The sequence below is a fragment of the Rhipicephalus sanguineus genome, chromosome 4, assembly GCF_013339695.2.
Source record: "Rhipicephalus sanguineus isolate Rsan-2018 chromosome 4, BIME_Rsan_1.4, whole genome shotgun sequence".
NCBI classification, from domain to species: Eukaryota; Metazoa; Arthropoda; class Arachnida; order Ixodida; family Ixodidae; genus Rhipicephalus; species Rhipicephalus sanguineus.
In genome coordinates, this window is record NC_051179.1 from 142,533,435 (window position 1) to 142,557,480 (window position 24,046).

Here is a 24,046-nt window from a genome sequence, read left to right on the forward strand (position 1 = left end):
ATACAAACGTGCCAGTTTTCTGCACTCAACAAACAAAAAGGTCAATATTCAATTTAGGTAATTGGGCGGATCACAGCGATAATTATTGTCTCACTTCGTGTCTCCCTGGAGCTTGGGCGTAGCCGGAATTTTTTTCGGGGGCGGAGGGCACCCTATTGATCTGAAGTGGTGGTCGGGCTGGCGGATGTGATAGAGTGTCATTTTGTGCTCTCTTGCCATGGCACACAAAAAAATTTCGGGGCGGGGGGGGGGGGGGGGGCAGGGCTTGGTGTGCACCTCGCCCCCCCCCCCCCCGTCTAGGTCACTGCCCTGGATACATAACTGAGCTGCAAAAGTTGGTTTTCACGTTCTTCCCGGAGCTGCATTCAACAAAATATAAAAATTAACTGTGAGCACTCAGTTGAATTCTTCTGGCTGTTTAACTTCTTTTAGCTCGTTTTATACAGGTGTATCGACAAACTCTGACAGCACTGAACTTGGAGAGAGTTCATGCTGAGAGTAAACTTAAGAATATTTTTTTTTGTAATTAGATGACATGTAACAACGTTTTATCACGAAATAAACCAAACAGCTTTGAAAGAAATTTTCTTCTTGCTAAGTGGAATGAAGCGATTCACAGAAGACTTCTCGCTGCTGCTTTCTGACCGTTCTGCATGCTACGAGTAAATGACCCCAGAGTGCATTTACCAGTGCGGATTACGCAATCCAAAAACTAAGGTTGCATGACTGTGTAACAGTACACGCTCTCCGCTTCACTAATCGAGTAACATACATCCTTAAGGAAACTGGCAGCATGCAGGAAATTTTTCAAAATCGTCTGTCCGTTCGCCGTTGTATGCTGTTGTTCTCACTTTCGTGTATCAGGAGATGTTAGCACGCTTTTTCAGCCGTTCCGAACTTTCGACAGAAAGAAAAAAAAAACAGACTGTCTCATTGCCTCTTTCTGGGCTTTGCAATTTCCATGAAATCTCGCATGATGCGCATGTCGCGTCATAAACATTCTCGTGGGTATGTCACGGATGAATGAGACACGAAACACCAATATTGCACTTACGTGGCCGTAAAAAGCGGCCGAGGCACCTGTCCAACATGAAAGCTTGCATTGAAGGAAGGAACAGTAGAGAGAAAAAAAGGCAGGGATGTTAGCTAGTCTAGCAAAACCGGTATGCTACCCTACAATGGAGAAAGGAATAGGGAAGTTTCAATGTTAGCGGCAGACAGAAAGATCGAGAGGGGAACACGCAAGCACAAAGTCGGCCTCCTCACAGGCACAAAATCGCTATTATTCTACAATCGGTGGTGCAAGTCTGTTGACTTCAAGAATTTAAGCAATGTCTTTGTCCCATTCATAGGCGGTGTCTCTAGGAGGTTTTTTTTTCGTCATCGGTCTGTGGTGCCAAGCTACCGGTTTCACATATTAGAATGTAGAGAGTTGGTTGTGAAATCCATAGCGCAAGAAGCGAACACAGCACAAGGTCTAGAGACAGGACAACTGTTTTAGTAGAATGTAAGAGCTTGTCCTGTCTACAGCAAGTCCAGTGTTCATTTTTTGCGCTAGGTTTCCGCAATACGCTTTCACATCATTATGCCGAATTTATTTACACGTAACATGAGTGGCCGCCGTTCGAAAACAACTTCGATGACCCCTCTCGTATTGCTGCTGACACGAGAAACTTTTTCACTTGGATCGAGACTCACCGTCTTCTTCATCTCAAAGATGCAGAGATAAAACACAAAACAAGCTTAAGTTAAATATTGCGCAACGTCACCTGGTTTGAGCAATACACAAAAGACATTGTATTGTTTGATGATTACTTTACTTGCGCAGACATCGGCAAGACTATCAAAACAAAGTGCTCAATAGCATGGTAGTTCCATGGCCACTTCAGTTATGTGACGCGACATGGAGCTCACTCGTACGTCTCCCACTCCTTGCTGCGTTCTTCAAGCATCCAGCCGCATGTCTCGTGAAAACATGGAATCAAGGCCTTGATTCGCTCGTAGTAAGAAACCAACTTGCTGAACTTAGTCTTGTCTACAACGGGAAGCTGAAATCGAGTAACGAGGTATTAGAAAGTTGGACCATTGCTATGTCCCATCAGGAAAAAAAAAGAACTTTGAGAGTAAAGCGACGTTCTGTGACTTAAAGGGTCTGAATTCGAGCTCCCTGCTATAATTTCTTCACGAAGAAACAGCGCCACTTGAAAACGCACGTGTTCATTCTTATTTGTGTTTTCAAGCAGCTCTGTTTTTCTTCATGACCAGTGTTCTGTCTTTCATCCATGTAGCAGTTACCGATTGCGATATTTTCTTAGAAGGGCGAGCAGTAGTAAAAGAATAAATTTGGTTAAAATTTTACCGATAGTCCGTGGCCGGAATACTGGCAGGAATACTTGGGAATACTTCAGTGAATTACGAAAAATAAAACAAGCTTTAAAGAAATATGTAAAAGTTTCAATATTTGATCACACAATACTGTCATGCATGTACAGCCGCACACGATTAACACCTTAAAATGTTACTAAAACATTATAAAGTATTGCTTTATGATTACAGGTCCTTTACTGTTCTTAAGCACGCAGTCATTTTCTAGTGTCCGTTATACAATCTGCGAGGCTACTTATAGTTAAGAAACGCCAGAAGCGTGGAGGCAAATATCAGAGTACAGTACTTTGAGCTGCCACACAACTCAACACTTTTCACGCTGCAAATATCTGCAACTTGCGAGCCTTGCAGCGTGCGGCATTACAGTTATTATAACAATGATTCGCAGCTCACATAAACCCTAGGACCTTTTAAACACTTGCTGTTTCCTGAAACACGTCGTTAACTTGCTATAAGATACTACTGCGAAACGGTAAAAATGTGTTTAAGTTACATCAAGTATTTCGAGCAAGTACTGCCTAAATTCCGAGTATTCGGATCGATTTTCTTGTGTTTATTATAATGTCCTGCACACCGTTATTGTACTAGCTTACGTTTTATATCTACGGGATGTTGTAATAGCTCGCCCTACAATACTGCATTATTATGCTCACTAGACATCACAGGGCGAAATTGTCATGTATTTATTCGAGTTCCCGCTCCTGTAAGCCTTCCTAATAGGACGTGCTTCAATCAAGAACGCAAGTATAGGATATCCGCACGCAGTACTTTAAGTTCATTTGTAGTTTAGCAAATTTATGTTCTGAAGACACCTAAAAATGTGTCGTACAACACCCTAAGAAAAACCAAGAAGTATGTGTGACTCCTTTCGAAGCGTCCTGACTTGCCACGTACATGGCTGTTTTTAAAGAGGCATGTCAACTCTCTTTGAGGATCATTATACTCTCTTCGAAAAGTCGTGTGACTCATAACAGACTTAACGTGCGAAAGCAAATTAGTAATGTTGTAGACCAGACAGGATATAACGGATCACATATGACAAAGCAGGCATTTTTCGCCAATCATTCAGGATGCACGCTGAGGTGGGCAATAAAGTCGGCACGGCATGACAGCTGCGTTAGGTTACTCACAGGCACAAAGCACGCCATGCAGGAGACAAGGCGGATGTCCGCCACCGTCAGTCCGTCGCCGACGGCAAAAGCTTTATCGCCGACCAGCTGTTCCAGCGGACGAAGTACTGTATCCTCGAACGTTCGTAGTGCGTCTCCTGTCAGCTTTTTCCTCTTGACAATACTGCCTCGCTTTGAAATGCAGTCACAAGAAAAAAAATAGCGAATAAAGAAAAGCACAGAGCTAGGTAGAAATGCGCGCCAGAACAACTATTCCGGCATAAGTGTAATGTTGCATTGTTAAACATGCCGGCCTACTGAAACTTTCCTTTTGGTTTTCTTAACAGCCGAAGGAAACTCTTTCTTCGGGAAGTCATTGTGCAGGTAAACTGCTTTATTCAGAGAGCTTTTCATATAGCTGCGTTCGTGAATAACCACCTGATTCTCACCCGTTGAAAACAAATTGTATTTCATAAGACATCTAGGGGAGTTTGTGTGTTTGTGAATGTTCATAAAAGAAATGCTGCACTAAAAACACCCAGCAGAAGAAACACAAAAAGCAGGGGTGGTCCTTTATATCTTCTCGTTTTCGAAAAAAACAGAAGCTTTATTTGGTATTCATCTTCGCGTCCCACTCCTGTTTTACGTTCTTAACCTACGGGTCTTAATGCTTAACTTGAATGACTGCGTATTGGCTGATTTCTGTTGATTTACTGATTTCTTATTTTATAGAGGCTTCCCCTTCTCCCATTGCATAGCGTGCACTCCAAATTTGCTCCAGACGGTAAAATTATAGCGGCCTTATCAACATTAGCTCCAACACTCTGGGACGGATCCAAAAATTTTTTTCGGGAGGCAAGGGGCGTTCAGTTACCCCTTTTTGTATATCCGTGCGTGTGTTCGTATGCGTGCGTGTGCATACATGCAAAATTGAAAAAAAAATTTAAAGGCAAAGGCTCGAGCACCTCCCCCCCCCCTACCCCCTGGCTACGCAGTCCCAGCACAAAATTATGTTCACCACTACACGACTGTAGCTCTTTCTAGACACCTCCAACTGTTTTCGAAGCTGCCGGGAACTGCATAGCATTTAGCACATTATCCTTTCTGACTAGGGTACCAATCCTCAATGCAGAGTGAGTATGTGACGAACAGCGCTCTCTTGAGTAATATGTATTTGCATATCGAACAAATACGGTTTCAATGGCTAGCAATTCAATGTTTATTATGGTGTTCAGTAGGCATTTTTCTGGAAACAGGAATACATTAATATGCATTGTTCGCATTTCAACACTCGTTCTTATCTTGGTACTACATATTCGTGGTTAGAAGCTAAACATACAACAGCTTTTATGAGTAGTGAAAATAACTATGTATCGAAGAAATCTAAAAATAATGTCGTGTTTAAGTTACATGCGTGAAGAAATAATATAGCGATGAAAAAATCACTTAGGAGAAAAGATATCTCGCCGCACTGATTCAGAAGTGCAACTTCCTAACATGCGCACGGTGCGTTAGCAGTCACAATGCAGAGACATAGAATCAATCATCGACACCTAAGCCAAATCTCACGTACAGTCGAGCGCGATTTGAAGGTTATCGCGCGAGCGTCGACCAAGAACTACAACAGCGCCACGGCCCAGAATCATCTTTCGAGGAGAGGGAGGTATCAGGCAAGCTTCAATCGCTCTTTTAGGGGCGAAGCTCCTTAAGGCGGCACCCGTTCGTCCCTCGTAGTCGTAGTCGTAGTGCGTGACCAGTCTTACGCTTTGACCTCAAAGGTGGTGCCGGTGGGAGATTTTTCCTGTGCGTTGTTGAACAATAAAAAATTCGCAGCGTGCGCGTTAACTAACAGCCGTATTCTTCTGTCTCTCATTCCCCATTAGCAGCCATTGGCGTGTTCCAGTAGGAAACGTTAGTAGAAGTAGAAGTGTAAGTGTTAGCTAAAAGCCGACTTCTTCTGTCTCTCATTCCCATTAGCAGCCATTGTTTACCTCCAAGTTAGTGCCTGGTGAGATTTCTCCTGTGCGTGATTAAACAATAAAAATTTTGTTCAAAACGCCGTTGATTGATGAAATAAACCAACGAAAGACGCCAGATGTTTTGTAAAAGCAAAACGAAAGAACGCCAGATGTTTCTAAAGCAAAACGAAAAGACGCCAGCTGCTTAACGAAAGACGCCACATGTTTTGTAAAGCAATGGTTTTCTAAACAATGAAAATTCACAGCGTACATGTAAAATTAAAGTGAGCTGCAAGTCGTCATAACTCATCGAACCTTTAGTATAAACGTGCCCGATCTCACGCCGGTGATGATGTACTGGGCAGAATTCACGGAAAGTTCACGGTTTACCGATGAACATCTGCAGCTTCGCCCACTCATCATCATTCACTCCATGGATATGCTGTGATCTTTTTTTTTTTGCTGTTCCTTAAGCTGCGATCACCCCCATCTGAGGAAGGCGCATTTTAGGGGTGAAGCTCCTTAGGGTGTGGGTCGTTCCCTCCTCTGTAGTAGTAGTAGTAGTATGTATGTAGCCAGCTCTAGTTTAATAAATTGCTCACTAGATAGCGTTTCATGTATTTCTTAGAGTTGCTGTTTAAAGATGACAGATGGCGCTTGTATAATCCGAATGGCGTATGTCATTGGATGCCGGCGATCGTAAAAGGCGCTCGCTCGTGGCGCGCTTTCTCTTTCCCTCGGAGTCGCCGGATGGAGGCAGACAGGGTGCTCGCTCTTGGCGCGCCTTCTCTTTCGCTCGGAGTCGCCGAATGGAGGCAGACAGGGTGCTCGCTCTTGGCGCGCCTTCTCTTTCGCTCGGAGTCGCCGGATGGAGGCAGATAGGGCGCTCGCTCTTGGCGCGCCTTCTCTTTCGCTCGGAGTCGCCGGATGGAGGCAGACAGTGTGCTCGCTCTTGGCGCGTCTTCTCTTTCGCTCGGAGTCGCCGGATGGAGGCAGACAGGGTGCTCGCTCTTGGCGCGCCTTCTCTTTCGCTCGGAGTCGCCGGATGGAGGCAGACAGGGCGCTCGCTCTTGGCGCGCCTTCTCTTTCGCTCGGAGTCGCCGGATGGAGGCAGACAGGGTGCTCGCTCTTGGCGCGCCTTCTCTTTCGCTCGGAGTCGCCGGATGGAGGCAGACAGGGCGCTCGCTCTTGGCGCGCCTTCTCTTTCGCTCGGAGTCGCCGGATGGAGGCAGACAGGGCGCTCGCTCTTGGCGCGCCTTCTCTTTCGCTCGGAGTCGCCGGATGGAGGCAGACAAGGCGCTCGCTCTTGGCGCGCCTTCTTTTTCGCTCGGAGTCGCCGGATGGAGGCAGACAGGGTGCTCGCTCTTGGCGCGCCTTCTCTTTCGCTCGGAGTCGCCGGATGGTGGCAGACAGGGCGCTCGCCCTTGGCGCGCCTTCTCTTTCGCTCGGAGTCGCCGGATGGAGGCAGACAGGGTGCTCGCTCTTGGCGCGCCTTCTCTTTCGCTCGGAGTCGCCGGATGGAGGCAGACAGGGCGCTCGCTCTTGGCGCGCCTTCTCTTTCGCTCGGAGTCGCCGGATGGAGGCAGACAGGGCGCTCGCTCTTGGCGCGCCTTCTCTTTCGCTCGGAGTCGCCGGATGGAGGCAGACAGGGCGCTCGCTCTTGGCGCGCCTTCTCTTTCGCTCGGAGTCGCCGGATGGAGGCAGACAGGGCGCTCGCTCTTGGCGCGCCTTCTCTTTCGCTCGGAGTCGCCGGATGGAGGCAGACAAGGCGCTCGCTCTTGGCGCGCCTTCTTTTTCGCTCGGAGTCGCCGGATGGAGGCAGACAGGGCGCTCGCTCTTGGCGCGCCTTCTTTTTCGCTCGGAGTCGCCGGATGGAGGCAGACAAGGCGCTCGCTCTTGGCGCGCCTTCTTTTTCGCTCGGAGTCGCCGGATGGAGGCAGACAGGGCGCTCGCTCTTGGCGCGCCTTCTCTTTCGCTCGGAGTCGCCGGATGGAGGCAGACAGGGCGCTCGCTCTTGGCGCGCCTTCTCTTTCGCTCGGAGTCGCCGGATGGAGGCAGACAAGGCGCTCGCTCTTGGCGCGCCTTCTTTTTCGCTCGGAGTCGCCGGATGGAGGCAGACAAGGCGCTCGCTCTTGGCGCGCCTTCTTTTTCGCTCGGAGTCGCCGGATGGAGGCAGACAAGGCGCTCGCTCTTGGCGCGCCTTCTTTTTCGCTCGGAGTCGCCGGATGGAGGCAGACAGGCTCCGTCGTTGTTCTCTTTGACGGAGGAGATGTCCCAGGCTATATCAGAGTCGGCCAGGCGATAGTCCGGTGCTACCTCTACAAGAAACAGATGGAGGTGTGCAGCAAGTGCACCCGTGTTGGTCATCGTGCGGACGTCTGCCCCACTCCATTGGTCAACGTGTGCCACAGCTGTGGGGCCAAGGATCCGAAGCAAGGCCATTCATGTCTACTTAGATGCAAACTCTGCGGCAAGGGCCACACTACCGGAGACAAGGCCTGCAAACAGAAGTACCAGACCCCCTTTGTCATTCGACAGAGGCGAAAGGAGCGAGAGATGGAACGTGCTTTCGACATGGACCTGCAGGATTTCCCCACGCTCGGGGCGGGGATACCTAGGCCGTCTTCGGGCGGCTGGCTGCAGCCCTTCACAGTGGGAGGTGGATCCGCGCTTCCCATCACTGCGAAATGGGCCTCCAAGGCGCAGAATCCAGAACCTTACAGAACGCAAGCTGGACCCTCTACCCAGGTAAGCGGGGGCACAGTCACCGCTAACGAGTCGGAGGAGCTTAAGAAAGTAAGAAACGAGAACGCGAAACTCAGCTCAGAGTTAGCACAGGTCAAAAAGGAACTGGCGTCGCTCAAAAACGCCGTCTCAGCGTCTAGAGAAGATGGCGACCAAAATGGCGCCAACGGTCGCAAGCGCCGAGCTGTAGGTGACGTTCCCGAGGTAGACGTAACAGACAGCCTTAACCAAATCAAAGAGTCCTTGAAGCTTATTTCTTCGACGCTTCAAGAAATCACCAAAGACATAGTAATTGTCAAGGCACAGAATCGGTTTATTGATTTTCGCCTAAGGGACCTTGAGTGTAGGATGGGTCTACCCGAGCCTGAGCCGCTTCCGACAGAATTATCGCAGCTAATATCCGACCCCACCGTCGTTGCGGAGCTAGTGCAAAAGCAGATACCGTGCCCTCAAAGCAATTCGCAGGCTCAGTCTCGCGATCCGAAGGCTCAGCCTTGTACTAAAACTAAATGCTAATCATGGCTGCGCAGTCCAACACCAACTTTCGTGTCTGGCAGTGGAACTGCTGCGGATTCAAAAAGAAAAAAGCAGTGTTAGCTCAATATATTCTATCGTGTGATTCAAAGCCACAGGTAATTTTACTACAAGAAACGATCACGCCCGGTACTACGTTTAGTGGTTACGAGTCTTTTGAACGCGTGCAGAACGGTGGCAGAGGCGTTGTTACTCTAGTCAAAAGGGGCTTCACAGTCATTGATCACGGAGACATAGATAAGCGCTCGCATGCCGAATATGTCTGTATTGAACTCTTACCAGGAAAGAACATGCGCAGGGGAGTACTTATCCTCAACGTATACAGTTCACCAAGGCGACGAGACGAGCGATTCTATGGTCTTATCGGTAAAGCAGTAAAGATGGCTACCGATTCCGGCATACACTCATAGTAGCCGGTGACTTTAACGCGCCTCACTCCACATGGGGCTACGTTAGAGACTCACCGAAAGGGACCTCCATATGCAAAGCCATACAGGACTTCAATCTCATGCTGCTCACGGACTGCGGTTTTCCCACTCGTTTAGGCAACTCGGTAACGCGACCCTCGACCCCAGATCTCTCTCTGGTCGCCTATGGCGGCAAGTCGTCATGGCGCAACATGGGTGAAGATCTGGGGTCTGATCACTTCATCATAGAAACGACACTGCATGCTCAATGCAAAACCATCAGAATTCAGCGTATTATTGATTGGGATCTCTTCAGATCTAGCAGGAGGGACAAAGGCCCTCCTAAAGACTATGAAGATTGGATAGAAACCCTCTTCAGTGACGTCGCTGCCTCCACTAAGGAGATAGAGTTGGAAGCTGACTTCTTCCCAACCATAGACAGCCCACTTAGCGCACCTTTTTGAAGCTAAAAAGGCTCTCAAAGAACGGTGGCTAAAGAACAAACTTAACAGGTCACTAAGGAAACGAATCGCCAAGATCAATGCAGAAATTGCCTCGTACTCTAATGTGTTAGAACAGAAACACTGGGTCGAAATGTGCGACAAAGTGGACGGGCAGATGAGGGTGGGCGGCAAGTGGAACTTGCTCAAACACCTTCTGAAACCCACCGACACTCGCGCCGCCCAGAGATCGGCAATCGAGATACTTCTTCACCGAGCTCTTACTCTTCGTAGCAAAGATTCTATCATGACAGATCTCGCCAGAATTCACCTGCCACTTGACACCACCTCGTCTACGCCGCCGCCCGGCTACGCCGGAAGCGATTCCGACGAGTTAGACAAAGACATAGCGGAATGGGAAGTAAGGTCTGCGCTTCACAAACTCAACAGCACCTCGGCTCCGGGTGCTGACCGCGTCACGAACCGTATGCTCAGGAACCTTGACGATGACTCGGTCACTTTCCTGACCGATCTATTTAACAAACATTGGAAGAATGGATCGTATCCACAAGAATGGAAACACGCCACCGTCATACTGATACCCAAACCCGGTAAGAAGTGCACTACAGAAAATCTTAGACCGACTTCACTCACTTCGTGTGTCGGCAAAATTTTCGAACATGTCATAAACGATAGGGTCTCTAAGCACATAGAGCGCAACGAACTCTTCCCACCCAACATGGTGGGCTTTCGCCCACACTTATCGACACAAGACGCCATGCTTCTCATCAAATCGCAGGTCATCGATGCCTCTACTAGAGATCCCAGAGTCATTTTGGCTCTGGATCTCAAAAAGGCTTTCGATACTATACTTCATGACCACATCCTCGAAGCAATCTCTGAGCTTGGTCTCGGAAGGCGTTTCTTCGAGTTCGTTAGGCAGTTCCTGTCAGACAGAACCGCTACCATCCGGTTAGGGGAGATAGAATCAGCCAAGTTCCATCTAGGCAACACGGGCACCCCGCAAGGGGCAGTGATTTCACCCCTTCTATTTAACATCGGTTTGACGGCTCTCGCTAGAGAGCTAGATAACAACAGCGACATCGGCTCCGCCATCTATGCCGATGACATTACCATTTGGTCCCGGGGTGGCTCGGTGGGTCACACCGAGACTACGCTCCGAGAAGCCGTACATACGGTCGAGAAACACCTTTCTCGTATGAAACTCCTCCTATCTGACAGCAAGTCCGAGCTCCTAGTCTACCAACCAATCCGCATGGGGCGACGACCCCAAGGTTGGGTACCCACCGCGGAGATCGACATACACTTGATCACAAAGAACGGCGCGGTAATCCCCCGCAAAGACACCATACGCGTGCTAGGCATGCTCATCTCGGAGAACGGCAGGAATGCAGCCACGATACACAAGTTGAAGCAGCACACCGCTGCCACCGTTCGGCTTATTCAAAGGATCTCAGGTAGAAGAGGAGGCATCAAAGAGGACAACCTCCTCCGGCTCTTCCATGCGTTCCTTTTAAGTCATATCAATTACGTCGCCTCCATGCACGCCTGGAGCGCTGCCGAAAAAGCTAAACTAGCAGTCCTTATTAGACAGACTATCAAAAAGGTTTAGGGCTCCCTTCTAGAACGAGTACCACAAGACTCGAGGCTTTGGGCGTACACAATAAACTCGACGAATTAATAGAAGCGCAGCGCACTGCTCAGATTTCCAGGCTTTCGTGCACTGGAGCGGGCAAAGCGATTCTAGCCAGAGTAGGAATCACCTCTCCCTTGACTAAGGAGAGAGCAGTTCCACTTCCAGACACCGTAAGGTCGGCGATCATGGTTCACCCACTTCCCCGAAATATGCATCCGGTATACAATCACGGTAGAAGGAGAGCGCGGGCTAAAGCCTTCCTCTCTCAGTTAACAGCAGAAGAGAAAACGCTCTCTTCGTCGATGCATCTCGTCTCGGGACCGAATAGCTTCGTGGCCGCCGTGGTAGACTGAGCGGCCGAACTGTGAGTGCCGCCTCGGTAAGGACCAGGTCCATCGGAGTGGCCGAGCAGGTCGCCATCTCTCTGGCACTAACAACTAAAGATCCATGCCCTATCTTTTCCGATTCCATGACAGCCGTCAGGTCGTTTGACGCCAATCAAATCTCCTTGGCTGCTCACAGCATTTTAACTAAATCTACAATATTCCCCCATGAGTTGACGTGGTTTCCCGCCCACATGGGCGCCTCCGTCGACGGCATCGCCAACTCCAACGAAGTGGCTCACGCTCGGGCGCGAGGACTCATTCTCCGCCCCGGGCAAACAAGCCCCCCGCAGGCTGCGGGGGAGGGGGGTGGCGATGGCGCCGACGGAGACCCGTTGACCACCTTTCACGAGGTCACTTCACACTATAGGCTAGGCAGGAAATCCTTTCCAGATCCGCACAGAGAGCTAACTCGGAACCAGGAGATCGCCCTCCGACTCCTCCAGACTAGATCGTTCCCGTCGCCGGCCACTATGGCCGTGTATACAGACATTTCGCCAAAGTGCTCTGCTTGCGATCAGTTAGCAACTTTTTCCCATTTAATGTGGCGGTGCCCCCGCTTGCGCGTTTGCACAAGAAAGCATCACATCAACAAGACAGAATTCTTAAAATGCATCGCAAGTCCGGATCTTGCGAATCAACTCCGGGCGGTCCAGGGAGCCTGTGAAGCGATCGGGAGCCTTTGGCTCCCGACCCCTTCGCGGGCGATGCCCTCCGCGGGTTTTTAGGAACCCTCGTCCCAGGACACAATAAAGTTCCTCTGTCTGCCTGTCTGTCTGTCTGTCTGTCTGCTGTTCCTTAAGCTGCGATCACCCCCATCTGAGGAAGGCGCATTTTAGGGGTGAAGCTCCTTAGGGTGTGGGTCGTTCCCTCCTCTGTAGTAGTAGTAGTAGTATGTATGTAGCCAGCTCTAGTTTAATAAATTGCTCACTAGATAGCGTTTCATGTATTTCTTAGAGTTGCTGTTTAAAGATGACAGATGGCGCTTGTATAATCCGAATGGCGTATGTCATTGGATGCCGGCGATCGTAAAAGGCGCTCGCTCTTGGCGCGCCTTCTCTTTCGCTCGGAGTCGCCGGATGGAGGCAGACAGGGTGCTCGCTCTTGGCGCGCCTTCTCTTTCGCTCGGAGTCGCCGGATGGAGGCAGACAGGGTGCTCGCTCTTGGCGCGCCTTCTCTTTCCCTCGGAGTCGCCGGATGGTGGCAGATAGGGCGCTCGCTCTTGGCGCGCCTTCTCTTTCGCTCGGAGTCGCCGGATGGAGGCAGACAGGGTGCTCGCTCTTGGCGCGCCTTCTCTTTCGCTCGGAGTCGCCGGATGGAGGCAGACAGGGCGCTCGCTCTTGGCGCGCCTTCTCTTTCGCTCGGAGTCGCCGGATGGAGGCAGACAGGGTGCTCGCTCTTGGCGCGCCTTCTCTTTCGCTCGGAGTCGCCGGATGGAGGCAGACAGGGTGCTCGCTCTTGGCGCGCCTTCTCTTTCGCTCGGAGTCGCCGGATGGAGGCAGACAGGGTGCTCGCTCTTGGCGCGCCTTCTCTTTCGCTCGGAGTCGCCGGATGGAGGCAGACAAGGCGCTCGCTCTTGGCGCGCTTTCTCTTTCGCTCGGAGTCGCCGGATGGAGGCAGACAGGGTGCTCGCTTCTTGGCGCGCCTTCTCTTTCGCTCGGAGTCGCCGGATGGAGGCAGACAGGGTGCTCGCTCTTGGCGCGCCTTCTCTTTCGCTCGGAGTCGCCGGATGGAGGCAGACAGGGCGCTCGCTCTTGGCGCGCCTTCTCTTTCGCTCGGAGTCGCCGGATGGAGGCAGACAAGGCGCTCGCTCTTGGCGCGCCTTCTCTTTCGCTCGGAGTCGCCGGATGGAGGCAGACAGGGTGCTCGCTCTTGGCGCGCCTTCTCTTTCGCTCGGAGTCGCCGGATGGAGGCAGACAGGGCGCTCGCTCTTGGCGCGCCTTCTCTTTCGCTCGGAGTCGCCGGATGGAGGCAGGGACAGGGGCGCTCGCTCTTGGCACGCCTTCTCTTTCGCTCGGAGTCGCCGGATGGAGGCAGACAGGGCGCTCGCTCTTGGCGCGCCTTCTCTTTCGCTCGGAGTCGCCGGATGGAGGCAGACAGGGCGCTCGCTCTTGGCGCGCCTTCTCTTTCGCTCGGAGTCGCCGGATGGAGGCAGACAGGGTGCTCGCTCTTGGCGCGCCTTCTCTTTCGCTCGGAGTCGCCGGATGGAGGCAGACAGGGCGCTCGCTCTTGGCGCGCCTTCTCTTTCGCTCGGAGTCGCCGGATGGAGGCAGACAGGGCGCTCGCTCTTGGCACGCCTTCTCTTTCGCTCGGAGTCGCCGGATGGAGGCAGACAGGGTGCTCGCTCTTGGCACGCCTTCTCTTTCGCTCGGAGTCGCCGGATGGAGGCAGACAGGGCGCTCGCTCTTGGCGCGCCTTCTCTTTCGCTCGGAGTCGCCGGATGGAGGCAGACAGGGTGCTCGCTCTTGGCGCGCCTTCTCTTTCGCTCGGAGTCGCCGGATGGAGGCAGACAGGGTGCTCGCTCTTGGCGCGCCTTCTCTTTCGCTCGGAGTCGCCGGATGGAGGCAGACAGGGCGCTCGCTCTTGGCGCGCCTTCTCTTTCGCTCGGAGTCGCCGGATGGAGGCAGACAGGGCGCTCGCTCTTGGCACGCCTTCTCTTTCGCTCGGAGTCGCCGGATGGAGGCAGACAGGGTGCTCGCTCTTGGCGCGCCTTCTCTTCGCTCGGAGTCGCCGGATGGAGGCAGACAGGGTGCTCGCTCTTGTTGCGCCTTCTCTTTCGCTCGGAGTCGCCGGATGGAGGCAGACAGGGTGCTCGCTCTTGGCGCGCCTTCTCTTTCGCTCGGAGTCGCCGGATGGAGGCAGACAGGGTGCTCGCTCTTGGCGCGCCTTCTCTTTCGCTCGGAGTCGCCGGATTGAGGCGACAGGGGCGCTCGCTCTTGGCGCGCCTTCTCTTTCGCTCGGAGTCGCCGGATGGAGGCAGACAAGGCGCTCGCTCTTGGCGCGCCTTCTCTTTCGCTCGGAGTCCGCCGGATGGAGGCAGACAGGGTGCTCGCTCTTGGCGCTCCTTCTCTTTCGCTCGGAGTCGCCGGATGGAGGCAGACAGGGCGCTCGCTCTTGGCGCGCCCTTCTCTTTCGCTCGGAGTCGCCGGATGGAGGCAGACAGGGCGCTCGCTCTTGGCACGCCTTCTCTTTCGCTCGGAGTCGCCGGATGGAGGCAGACAGGGGCGCTCGCTCTTGGCGCGCCTTCTCTTTCGCTCGGAGTCGCCGGATGGAGGCAGACAGGGTGCTCGCTCTTGGCGCGCCTTCTCTTTCGCTCGGAGTCGCCGGATGGAGGCAGACAGGGCGCTCGCTCTTGGCGCGCCTTCTCTTTCGCTCGGAGTCGCCGGATGGAGGCAGATAGGGTGCTCGCTCTTGGCGCGCCTTCTCTTTCGCTCGGAGTCGCCGGATGGAGGGCAGACAGGGCGCTCGCTCTTGGCGCGCCTTCTCTTTCGCTCGGAGTCGCCGGATGGAGGCAGACAGGGCGCTCGCTCTTGGCGCGCCTTCTCTTTCGCTCGGAGTCGCCGGATGGAGGCAGACAGGGTGCTCGCTCTTGGCGCGCCTTCTCTTTCGCTCGGAGTCGCCGGATGGAGGCAGACAGGGCGCTCGCTCTTGGCGCGCCTTCTCTTTCGCTCGGAGTCGCCGGATGGAGGCAGACAGGGCGCTCGCTCGTGGCGCGCCTTCTCTTTCGCTCGGAGTCGCCGGATGGAGGCAGACAGGGCGCTCGCTCTTGGCGCGCCTTCTCTTTCGCTCGGAGTCGCTGGATGGAGGCAGACAGGGCGCTCGCTCTTGGCGCGCCTTCTCTTTCGCTCGGAGTCGCCGGATGGAGGCAGACAGGGCGCTCGCTCTTGGCGCGCCTTCTCTTTCGCTCGGAGTCGCCGGATGGAGGCAGACAGGGCGCTCGCTCTTGGCGCGCCTTCTCTTTCGCTCGGAGTCGCCGGATGGAGGCAGACAGGGCGCTCGCTCTTGGCGCGCCTTCTCTTTCGCTCGGAGTCGCCGGATGGAGGCAGACAGGGTGCTCGCTCTTGGCGCGCCTTCTCTTTCGCTCGGAGTCGCCGGATGGAGGCAGACAGGGCGCTCGCTCTTGGCGCGCCTTCTTTTTCGCTCGGAGTCCCCGGATGGAGGCAGACAGGGTGCTCGCTCTTGGCGCGCCTTCTCTTTCGCTCGGAGTCGCCGGATGGAGGCAGACAGGGCGCTCGCTCTTGGCGCGCCTTCTCTTTCGCTCGGAGTCGCCGGATGGAGGCAGACAGGGTGCTCGCTCTTGGCGCGCCTTCTCTTTCGCTCGGAGTCGCCGGATGGAGGCAGACAGGGCGCTCGCTCTTGGCGCGCCTTCTCTTTCGCTCGGAGTCGCCGGATGGAGGCAGACAGGGCGCTCGCTCTTGGCGCGCCTTCTCTTTCGCTCGGAGTCGCCGGATGGAGGCAGACAGGGTGCTCGCTCTTGGCGCGCCTTCTCTTTCGCTCGGAGTCGCCGGATGGAGGCAGACAGGGTGCTCGCTCTTGGCGCGCCTTCTCTTTCGCTCGGAGTCGCCGGATGGAGGCAGACAGGGCGCTCGCTCTTGGCGCGCCTTCTCTTTCGCTCGGAGTCGCCGGATGGAGGCGGACAAGGCGCTCGCTCTTGGCGCGCCTTCTCTTTCGCTCGGAGTCGCCGGATGGAGGCAGACAGGGTGCTCGCTCTTGGCGCGCCTTCTCTTTCGCTCGGAGTCGCCGGATGGAGGCAGACAGGGCGCTCGCTCTTGGCGCGCCTTCTCTTTCGCTCGGAGTCGCCGGATGGAGGCAGACAGGGCGCTCGCTCTTGGCACGCCTTCTCTTTCGCTCGGAGTCGCCGGATGGAGGCAGACAGGGCGCTCGCTCTTGGCGCGCCTTCTCTTTCGCTCGGAGTCGCCGGATGGAGGCAGACAGGGTGCTCGCTCTTGGCGCGCCTTCTCTTTCGCTCGGAGTCGCCGGATGGAGGCAGACAGGGCGCTCGCTCTTGGCGCGCCTTCTCTTTCGCTCGGAGTCGCCGGATGGAGGCAGATAGGGTGCTCGCTCTTGGCGCGCCTTCTCTTTCGCTCGGAGTCGCCGGATGGAGGCAGACAGGGCGCTCGCTCTTGGCGCGCCTTCTCTTTCGCTCGGAGTCGCCGGATGGAGGCAGACAGGGCGCTCGCTCTTGGCGCGCCTTCTCTTTCGCTCGGAGTCGCCGGATGGAGGCAGACAGGGTGCTCGCTCTTGGCGCGCCTTCTCTTTCGCTCGGAGTCGCCGGATGGAGGCAGACAGGGCGCTCGCTCTTGGCGCGCCTTCTCTTTCGCTCGGAGTCGCCGGATGGAGGCAGACAGGGTGCTCGCTCTTGGCGCGCCTTCTCTTTCGCTCGGAGTCGCCGGATGGAGGCAGACAGGGCGCTCGCTCTTGGCGCGCCTTCTCTTTCGCTCGGAGTCGCCGGATGGAGGCAGACAGGGCGCTCGCTCGTGGCGCGCCTTCTCTTTCGCTCGGAGTCGCCGGATGGAGGCAGACAGGGCGCTCGCTCTTGGCGCGCCTTCTCTTTCGCTCGGAGTCGCCGGATGGAGGCAGACAGGGCGCTCGCTCTTGGCGCGCCTTCTCTTTCGCTCGGAGTCGCCGGATGGAGGCAGACAGGGCGCTCGCTCTTGGCGCGCCTTCTCTTTCGCTCGGAGTCGCCGGATGGAGGCAGACAGGGCGCTCGCTCTTGGCGCGCCTTCTCTTTCGCTCGGAGTCGCCGGATGGAGGCAGACAGGGCGCTCGCTCTTGGCGCGCCTTCTCTTTCGCTCGGAGTCGCCGGATGGAGGCAGACAGGGTGCTCGCTCTTGGCGCGCCTTCTCTTTCGCTCGGAGTCGCCGGATGGAGGCAGACAGGGCGCTCGCTCTTGGCGCGCCTTCTTTTTCGCTCGGAGTCCCCGGATGGAGGCAGACAGGGTGCTCGCTCTTGGCGCGCCTTCTCTTTCGCTCGGAGTCGCCGGATGGAGGCAGACAGGGCGCTCGCTCTTGGCGCGCCTTCTCTTTCGCTCGGAGTCGCCGGATGGAGGCAGACAGGGTGCTCGCTCTTGGCGCGCCTTCTCTTTCGCTCGGAGTCGCCGGATGGAGGCAGACAGGGCGCTCGCTCTTGGCGCGCCTTCTCTTTCGCTCGGAGTCGCCGGATGGAGGCAGACAGGGCGCTCGCTCTTGGCGCGCCTTCTCTTTCGCTCGGAGTCGCCGGATGGAGGCAGACAGGGCGCTCGCTCTTGGCGCGCCTTCTCTTTCGCTCGGAGTCGCCGGATGGAGGCAGACAAGGCGCTCGCTCTTGGCGCGCCTTCTTTTTCGCTCGGAGTCGCCGGATGGAGGCAGACAGGGTGCTCGCTCTTGGCGCGCCTTCTTTTTCGCTCGGAGTCGCCGGATGGAGGCGGACAGGGTGCTCGCTCTTGGCGCGCCTTCTCTTTCGCTCGGAGTCGCCGGATGGAGGCAGACAGGGTGCTCGCTCTTGGCGCGCCTTCTCTTTCGCTCGGAGTCGCCGGATGGAGGCAGATAGGGCGCTCGCTCTTGGCGCGCCTTCTCTTTCGCTCGGAGTCGCCGGATGGAGGCAGACAAGGCGCTCGCTCTTGGCGCGCTTTCTCTTTCGCTCGAGAGTGGACACTTTCCCTGCATTTCACCGATCACAAAGCGGTGATAACGAAGGGACCACGTAAACGAACAGTACAATAAAGGTTTGGTGTTTAATATATACACGGTGTTTCACACTCTTTATATGATGTACTGGGCGAATTTAATGGAAGAGTTTCGCGGTTTACCGATGGTTCCCTCCGGAGCTTCGCCCCACTCATCATCATTCACCCCGTGGATATGCTGTGATTTTTCATTTCTTCTTTTTTTATCACGACGCGATATATTTTGTGCAGCTTAGCACGTCGTTCAAATGACGCAGTGCCAAGCACCAGCTTTACCATCTTTCCCATGAATTTCCTTATCTTCCGCTGAGATAAGAGCCAACGAAATATACGCTTGATCGCTGCTGAATGGAAATGTTAAAATAGAGAGAAAAGGTGAAGTGTCCGTCGTAGGGGTGATCGTTGTAGCATGTAACAGCCAACGAGGAAGGGAAGAATGCGAAATCGTGATTTTCACGGTTCCGAAACGTGCAGCTGGGTCCCTGAGACGCTAGGCCGGTCGACGCTCGCGCGATAACCTTCAAATCGCGCTCGACTGTACAATGCGTAAGCTAAGGTTTGCAAGGTTGCCCGAACAGGCCGTCATCGGTGCTGCCTCATAATCAGATGGTAAATCGTGCGCCCATAAATGATCGGATGTCGTGGAGGAGAGCCGTTAGTGGCAACGTAGCTGTGGTCACTGTACGTCTGAGGCCAAAATGTGGGTTGAGCTTCAACTTGCAACAGCTTACCTATGTTATACTGTACCTTCAATCAATTTCTTCTTTATCTATTGAAATGAAAGGGATAAGTTACTGAAGTTTAATACGTTTATTTGATCGAAAAAGCCATATACTGCTATAGAGACGACTGATTCTTACATCAAATCTTAATTTGTTTCCCGAAAACGAAACAATGAAAGTCGTACATATCTTTGACTTCTCCTTTTCTTGAAAAAGTCTTGTCTACCAAAATTTAGAACCTTACGGACCGCCTCATGCTTCACGCTCACACTTAAAACTTTCTCGCGCTGTTATTACTTCTCCACTCAACTTACGATGTAGAAGGATGCAACAGGTTGGCACGAAGCTTGACACTGTGCACAAGATCTGGTCTACTGCGAGCGCGTTTCTCGACTTCCTTCGGATAGAGCGGGGACACCGGTGCATACTTGTTCAGCAGGTAGTAGCAGATGGCAGTACTGAAAACGAGAAGGTGTGAAAGGAACATTAGAATTCTTCCGAATGAGGTTTTACATGCGCGGCATCATTTATTGATCTCATACTTGTTTGTGCGCCGCTTGCCTTCTCAAAAGAAGGTATGTGATTACCACGACAACAGTACAATAGCAACGTTGGCCATAGAGAAGATAATTTCGATTACGCTAGATGTTGCTCTTTCTGTGACGTAAATTAGGAACAGGTTGAATAGTGGGCATTGGCGGGCTGCTTCATAGGATTTTTCTTGCCTCTTGCCTATTCAGGTACTACAGGGCGCCGTGAGATGGCGCTACGAGCATGCTTCCTAAGACCTGCTCATAGGTGCTCTACCTTAAGTCATATAGCATTTTTGGCCGCTTTCAAGCTTTACTCTCTATTTTACCAGAACAGCATTCGGTATTTATCACGAAGTCCGCGTGTTTGAGACTTATATGCCCGCTGAAACTGGAAGCGCTTCCTTGTGCCAACGTTTTAAGGGTTACTTCACCTTTCGTACAAGATGAAACCATCATCAATGATTGCTGGAACCTTGAGTAACCGACTGATCTGAAAAAAAGCAAATATAAGGGAGTCTCCGTGCTTACAGGAAGAGAGTATGCATAGCTCTTTCTCCCGCGTTAACAGAAGTGCGTTCGGGGAGTAGCTTAATTTCATGTGTGCTGTTAAATATATAAAAACTGTCCTCCGCATTTCATTATATGTGAAGGCAGCCAAACGGTAAAAAAATATATTCGCATGGAAACTTTAGTTGCAAAAGAAGCATGTAACTTGAGCATGTTTGGGCAAAAATAAAGATAACATTGTCGCCTTTTTAACTGAGCGGGAAATTGATTTGAACATAGTCGCATTGAATGCTATACCCCATCAACGGGCCTTCTGCGCAGCCACTGAGGCGATGATAAAAAAAAACCGACTACTAGCGACGCCATCTCTGCCCCTGTGGAAAGTGGGTAAGCATAGAAAAGGAGCTGCCTGCAAGCGAAAATGCTTGCGCCAGTTTAAATTCCTAAATTGAGGCAGTGCTACGTCATGGTTTGCAGAGAAGGACTTGATAAACTCCTACCCTTATACGATATTGCAAACCAGCATGATTGACCATGCCCATCCAGCCATTCTTGTGTGGACCAATTTACGGCACAACCATACCATCGGTGACGAAGTGTCCTCTTTTGTTTCACTCCACAGGGACTCGCGAAAGAGCCGTTTTTCACGACGGTCAGGTGCTTTAGGACGATCGAGAGGGAGAGAAGTCAATACTCATGTGCTATCTTAGTGTTAAGCGCACAGAACGCGTACAACACACGCCAGCATCAAGTTCAATCGCTGCTGTACATCCGATACTTGCACATTCACCAAATTTTCTGAGTCAAACTTCGCACTACTCAATTATTGACCCCCCTGGCCCCGACAAATGCGCCCCAGGAATGCGGAAACTCCAGCGCAGGAGGACTAATAATTTTAGTCGCATCATGTACCTATTTTGCTAACCCTAACAGTCACTGCCAATCTAAAGATGAGGCCACCGTCAGATTAACGTTTTCAGCGACTCACTCGGTGAGTATCGCCACGGGTCTCCCAATCAAAGTGGTAGCGTACCGCGCAAGCACGAAGGAGGGAATAAGACATGCAGGAAAGAGCGCCGACAGCGATAAAAGGGCTTTTCCTCTCTGTTTTTCTTCTTCCCGCCTTCGAGCTTGCGCAGCACGCAACCCGTTCACTGCGAACCAAATAGCGTGCAAAGTGTCTTATTTCTCCCACTTGATTTCCCTATGCCACAGACACAAATGTTTGTATAGATTATTTTACTTTCGTTACCGCGCTCAGTCAAATAGTGCTTCAAAGGCGGCAATTTCTCCCCTATAAACTGTTATTTCCAGACAAAGCAGATGGCAGCTATAACACTGTAATATGTGTAATAGCTCTATGAGATCAACACACTGATGTTTTCGCCCTTCAAAATCTAAATTGCCCCCACGACGGTGGCCTAGTGGTCACAAAGCGCCACTGCTGACCCGAAGGTAACGATCGAATCCCGGCCGCGGCGGCCGCATTTCGATGGAGTCGAAATGCAAGACGCCCGTGTACTTAGATTTAGGTGCCCACTAAAGAACACCAGATGGTCAAAATTTCCGGAGCCCTCCACTACGGAGTCCCTCGTAATCATATCGTGATTTTGGGATGTAAAATCAAAACAATTATTATATGAACTACAAATTGCAAAAAAGAAAAATTAAAGCCAGTTAAACGCCTGTGAAATCTGAGTAAACAGTGGAGCCGGGACGCAATCGCCACCAGCTGGCGAACGCTCCTTGACTTCTTTCTTTCTTTCTTTCTTTCTTTCTTTCTTCTTTCTTTCTTTCTTTCTTTCTTTCTTTCTTTCTTTCTTGTCCTTTCTCCTCCTTTCCCTACTCCTAACCTTCACGTCACTCGTCCAAACCCTAGCTTCTCTTTCCCATCCCTTGCATAGTACATTTTACAAAGTTATGGTATGACTTACCCACTTACCTCCTCCCTATCCTCCTCCATTCCCGCCTCCTCACGCTACCATCAGTCCTCCTCATCCTCACTTTCCTTTCCCATCCCCTTCCTAAACTATACTATACAATTCTTACAGTTTAGCGTAAGGAAAAAACGAGGACGCAAAAGAGTACACGAGGACACAGAGCTGCTGACAGCGGGGGTTTTATTGCACATGGCTGCAGCACAAATGCCAAAGCACAAGAAGAAAGGAGAGGGTCTTGTTTTGCGTCCTCGTTTTTTCCTTGCCCTAAACTTTAAGATATGCAATAGCAACTAGACCACCAGTCGGTTTTATTTTAGTATACGAGGCTGCTTTAAGCTCTATGTCATGCTTTAAGCTCTCCCCTCCTCCTCTTCTTCCTCGTAACCTCCGCACTAGTCCTCCTCGCCCTCTTTTCCTTTTCCCATCCCCTTGCTATACTATACAATGCATGGCTATGCTATGCTAGTACTCTTGACACATGTCCACTGCTTGTGGTGAATAAACTATACTATACAAGGCTATGAACCTTTCGGCTCCTCCTTTCCTTCCTCCTCTTCCTAACCCTCGCTTACATTCCCAACCCTCTTGCTATACTATACTATGCGTGAATATGTTATGCTAGGAGCTGCTTGGGAAATAGCCGCTTTCTGTGGCGCATAACCGCCGAGTTTTCTGTTGAGGACACCGGCCTCACCCCGGGCTTAAACAGCCCGGCTGCCAAAAAAACGTACCTTGGATTTCTCTTGGACGCGTGGTGGGACGGCAATATTATAATAGTATATTATCGCACCAAGGTTTCAATGGCTGTGAGGGCTGCCGCGATGGTCTCACATGTTTAAGTGACACATGAAGCACCTAATCCATACCTAGTGCAGTCTTGAATAAATCGCCGAAATTACGCATTACCGGCAAAGTATAGTTACCCTGGCAGCAATCGAGACAGCTTCTGGTGTTATTCTCGTTTATATGGTACATGTCCTGACGCCATATTTTCATCGGCGAGCCTGACACGTATTCATAGAAAAGTGGTCGCCAATCCTCACATTGGGCAGTCGCTTGCGTCAAAGTGGCATGATTTCAGCAGTTGTGAATGGGTAGACTATCAGTGACTTTATCACGTGATGCTTTATACGCACGTATTTTGAATAAGTCGCTGTCGCATCGAGTCACCTGTAAACGAGACTGAATACAAGGCACAGTTCTGTACTTTATATTTTTCGGTAAATAAAATTGCATGTAGGCGACTAAGACACTCACCTTAGCATACTCCGCGGGCAGACGTCCCTCTTTGTCATAATTAAGAGCCTTCAGTTCGAGTTCAACGCCGATATGCTTTGCCAGCATCCGGATAAAGAAGCAAGGCTCTCTGGTGACAACAGCGTGCAGTTCGATTGTCATTGTCCTCTACTACTTTGGACCAGTACCGGCCGCTGTCACTTCTCCCTACTGGCGAAGAGTAGTACGAAAAGCAATAATTGATAAGTGGTGTAATCGAAAAAGTCACGTTCCTATGCTCGAACGAGAATGTATGCCACGCCACCAGCTCAAAAATGAGATGGAACAAAGTACGGTGAACCTCAGAAAATGTTCTGGTAAGAGAGCCTTGGTGGAGAGGGATAACTTCCGTCGCAACAGGCCTGCACATGTTGTCAGATGGTGTCACCGCAGTGACTGGGACTCAGGTTCGTGCTGTGTTTTTTTTTTCCCTGCTGTAGTAGGCCAGCGTTTATATATTTTTTTATTACTTCAGACCCACACGCATCCGGCGATAGGTCAAAGTCTAAATTTGCGCTTATAGAATATGTTATTACGGGTCTCTGCAGTACCTATACATTTACTTCTGAATTCTCTGATATTTTTCGTGATGCACGCATTACCATTGCGAAGATGTGGACCGTGTGTTTTACAAGTAGTCCCAGCCCCTTGTCGATTAAAGGTCATCAAACAGCACATAGCGTGTGTATTAGAATACGCGTCGGCAAATTTCGTCTATAAATGATGGGAATGTGTTCCTAAGCACCTTTCGTAGCCACCCTAGTTCAGAAAATCTGTTTTTCAATAA

The 24,046-nt window shown here is 52.4% G+C and overlaps 1 protein-coding gene across 1 annotated transcript; it reads right to left on the reverse strand.

The window, feature by feature from the left end:
• Nucleotides 1-1,591: 1,591 nt before the first annotated feature.
• LOC119390772 (glutathione S-transferase 1-like) lies at nt 1,592-23,418 on the reverse strand. Its single transcript, XM_037658473.2, has 5 exons — nt 23,242-23,418; nt 19,969-20,027; nt 19,319-19,462; nt 3,516-3,686; nt 1,592-2,048 (listed from the first exon to the last, which is right to left on the reverse strand). Exons 1-4 carry the CDS (start codon nt 23,380-23,382, stop codon nt 3,656-3,658), a joined length of 375 nt encoding a protein of 124 aa, XP_037514401.1. The 5' UTR covers nt 23,383-23,418; the 3' UTR covers nt 1,592-2,048; nt 3,516-3,655.
• Between the last annotated feature and the right edge of the window lie 628 nt (nt 23,419-24,046).

Coding starts and splice junctions, on each gene's coding strand:
- LOC119390772 (XM_037658473.2), bottom strand. CDS start 23,382: ATGACAATCGAACTGCACGCTGTTGTCACCAGAGAGCCTTGCTTCTTT. Junction 20,028..23,241: donor TGCCCGCGGAGTATGCTAAG/GTGAGTGTCTTA, acceptor GCTTTTTTTCAG/ATCAGTCGGTTACTCAAGGT. Junction 3,687..19,318: donor CTGTTGCATCCTTCTACATC/GTAAGTTGAGTG, acceptor TGCATTTCAAAG/CGAGGCAGTATTGTCAAGAG.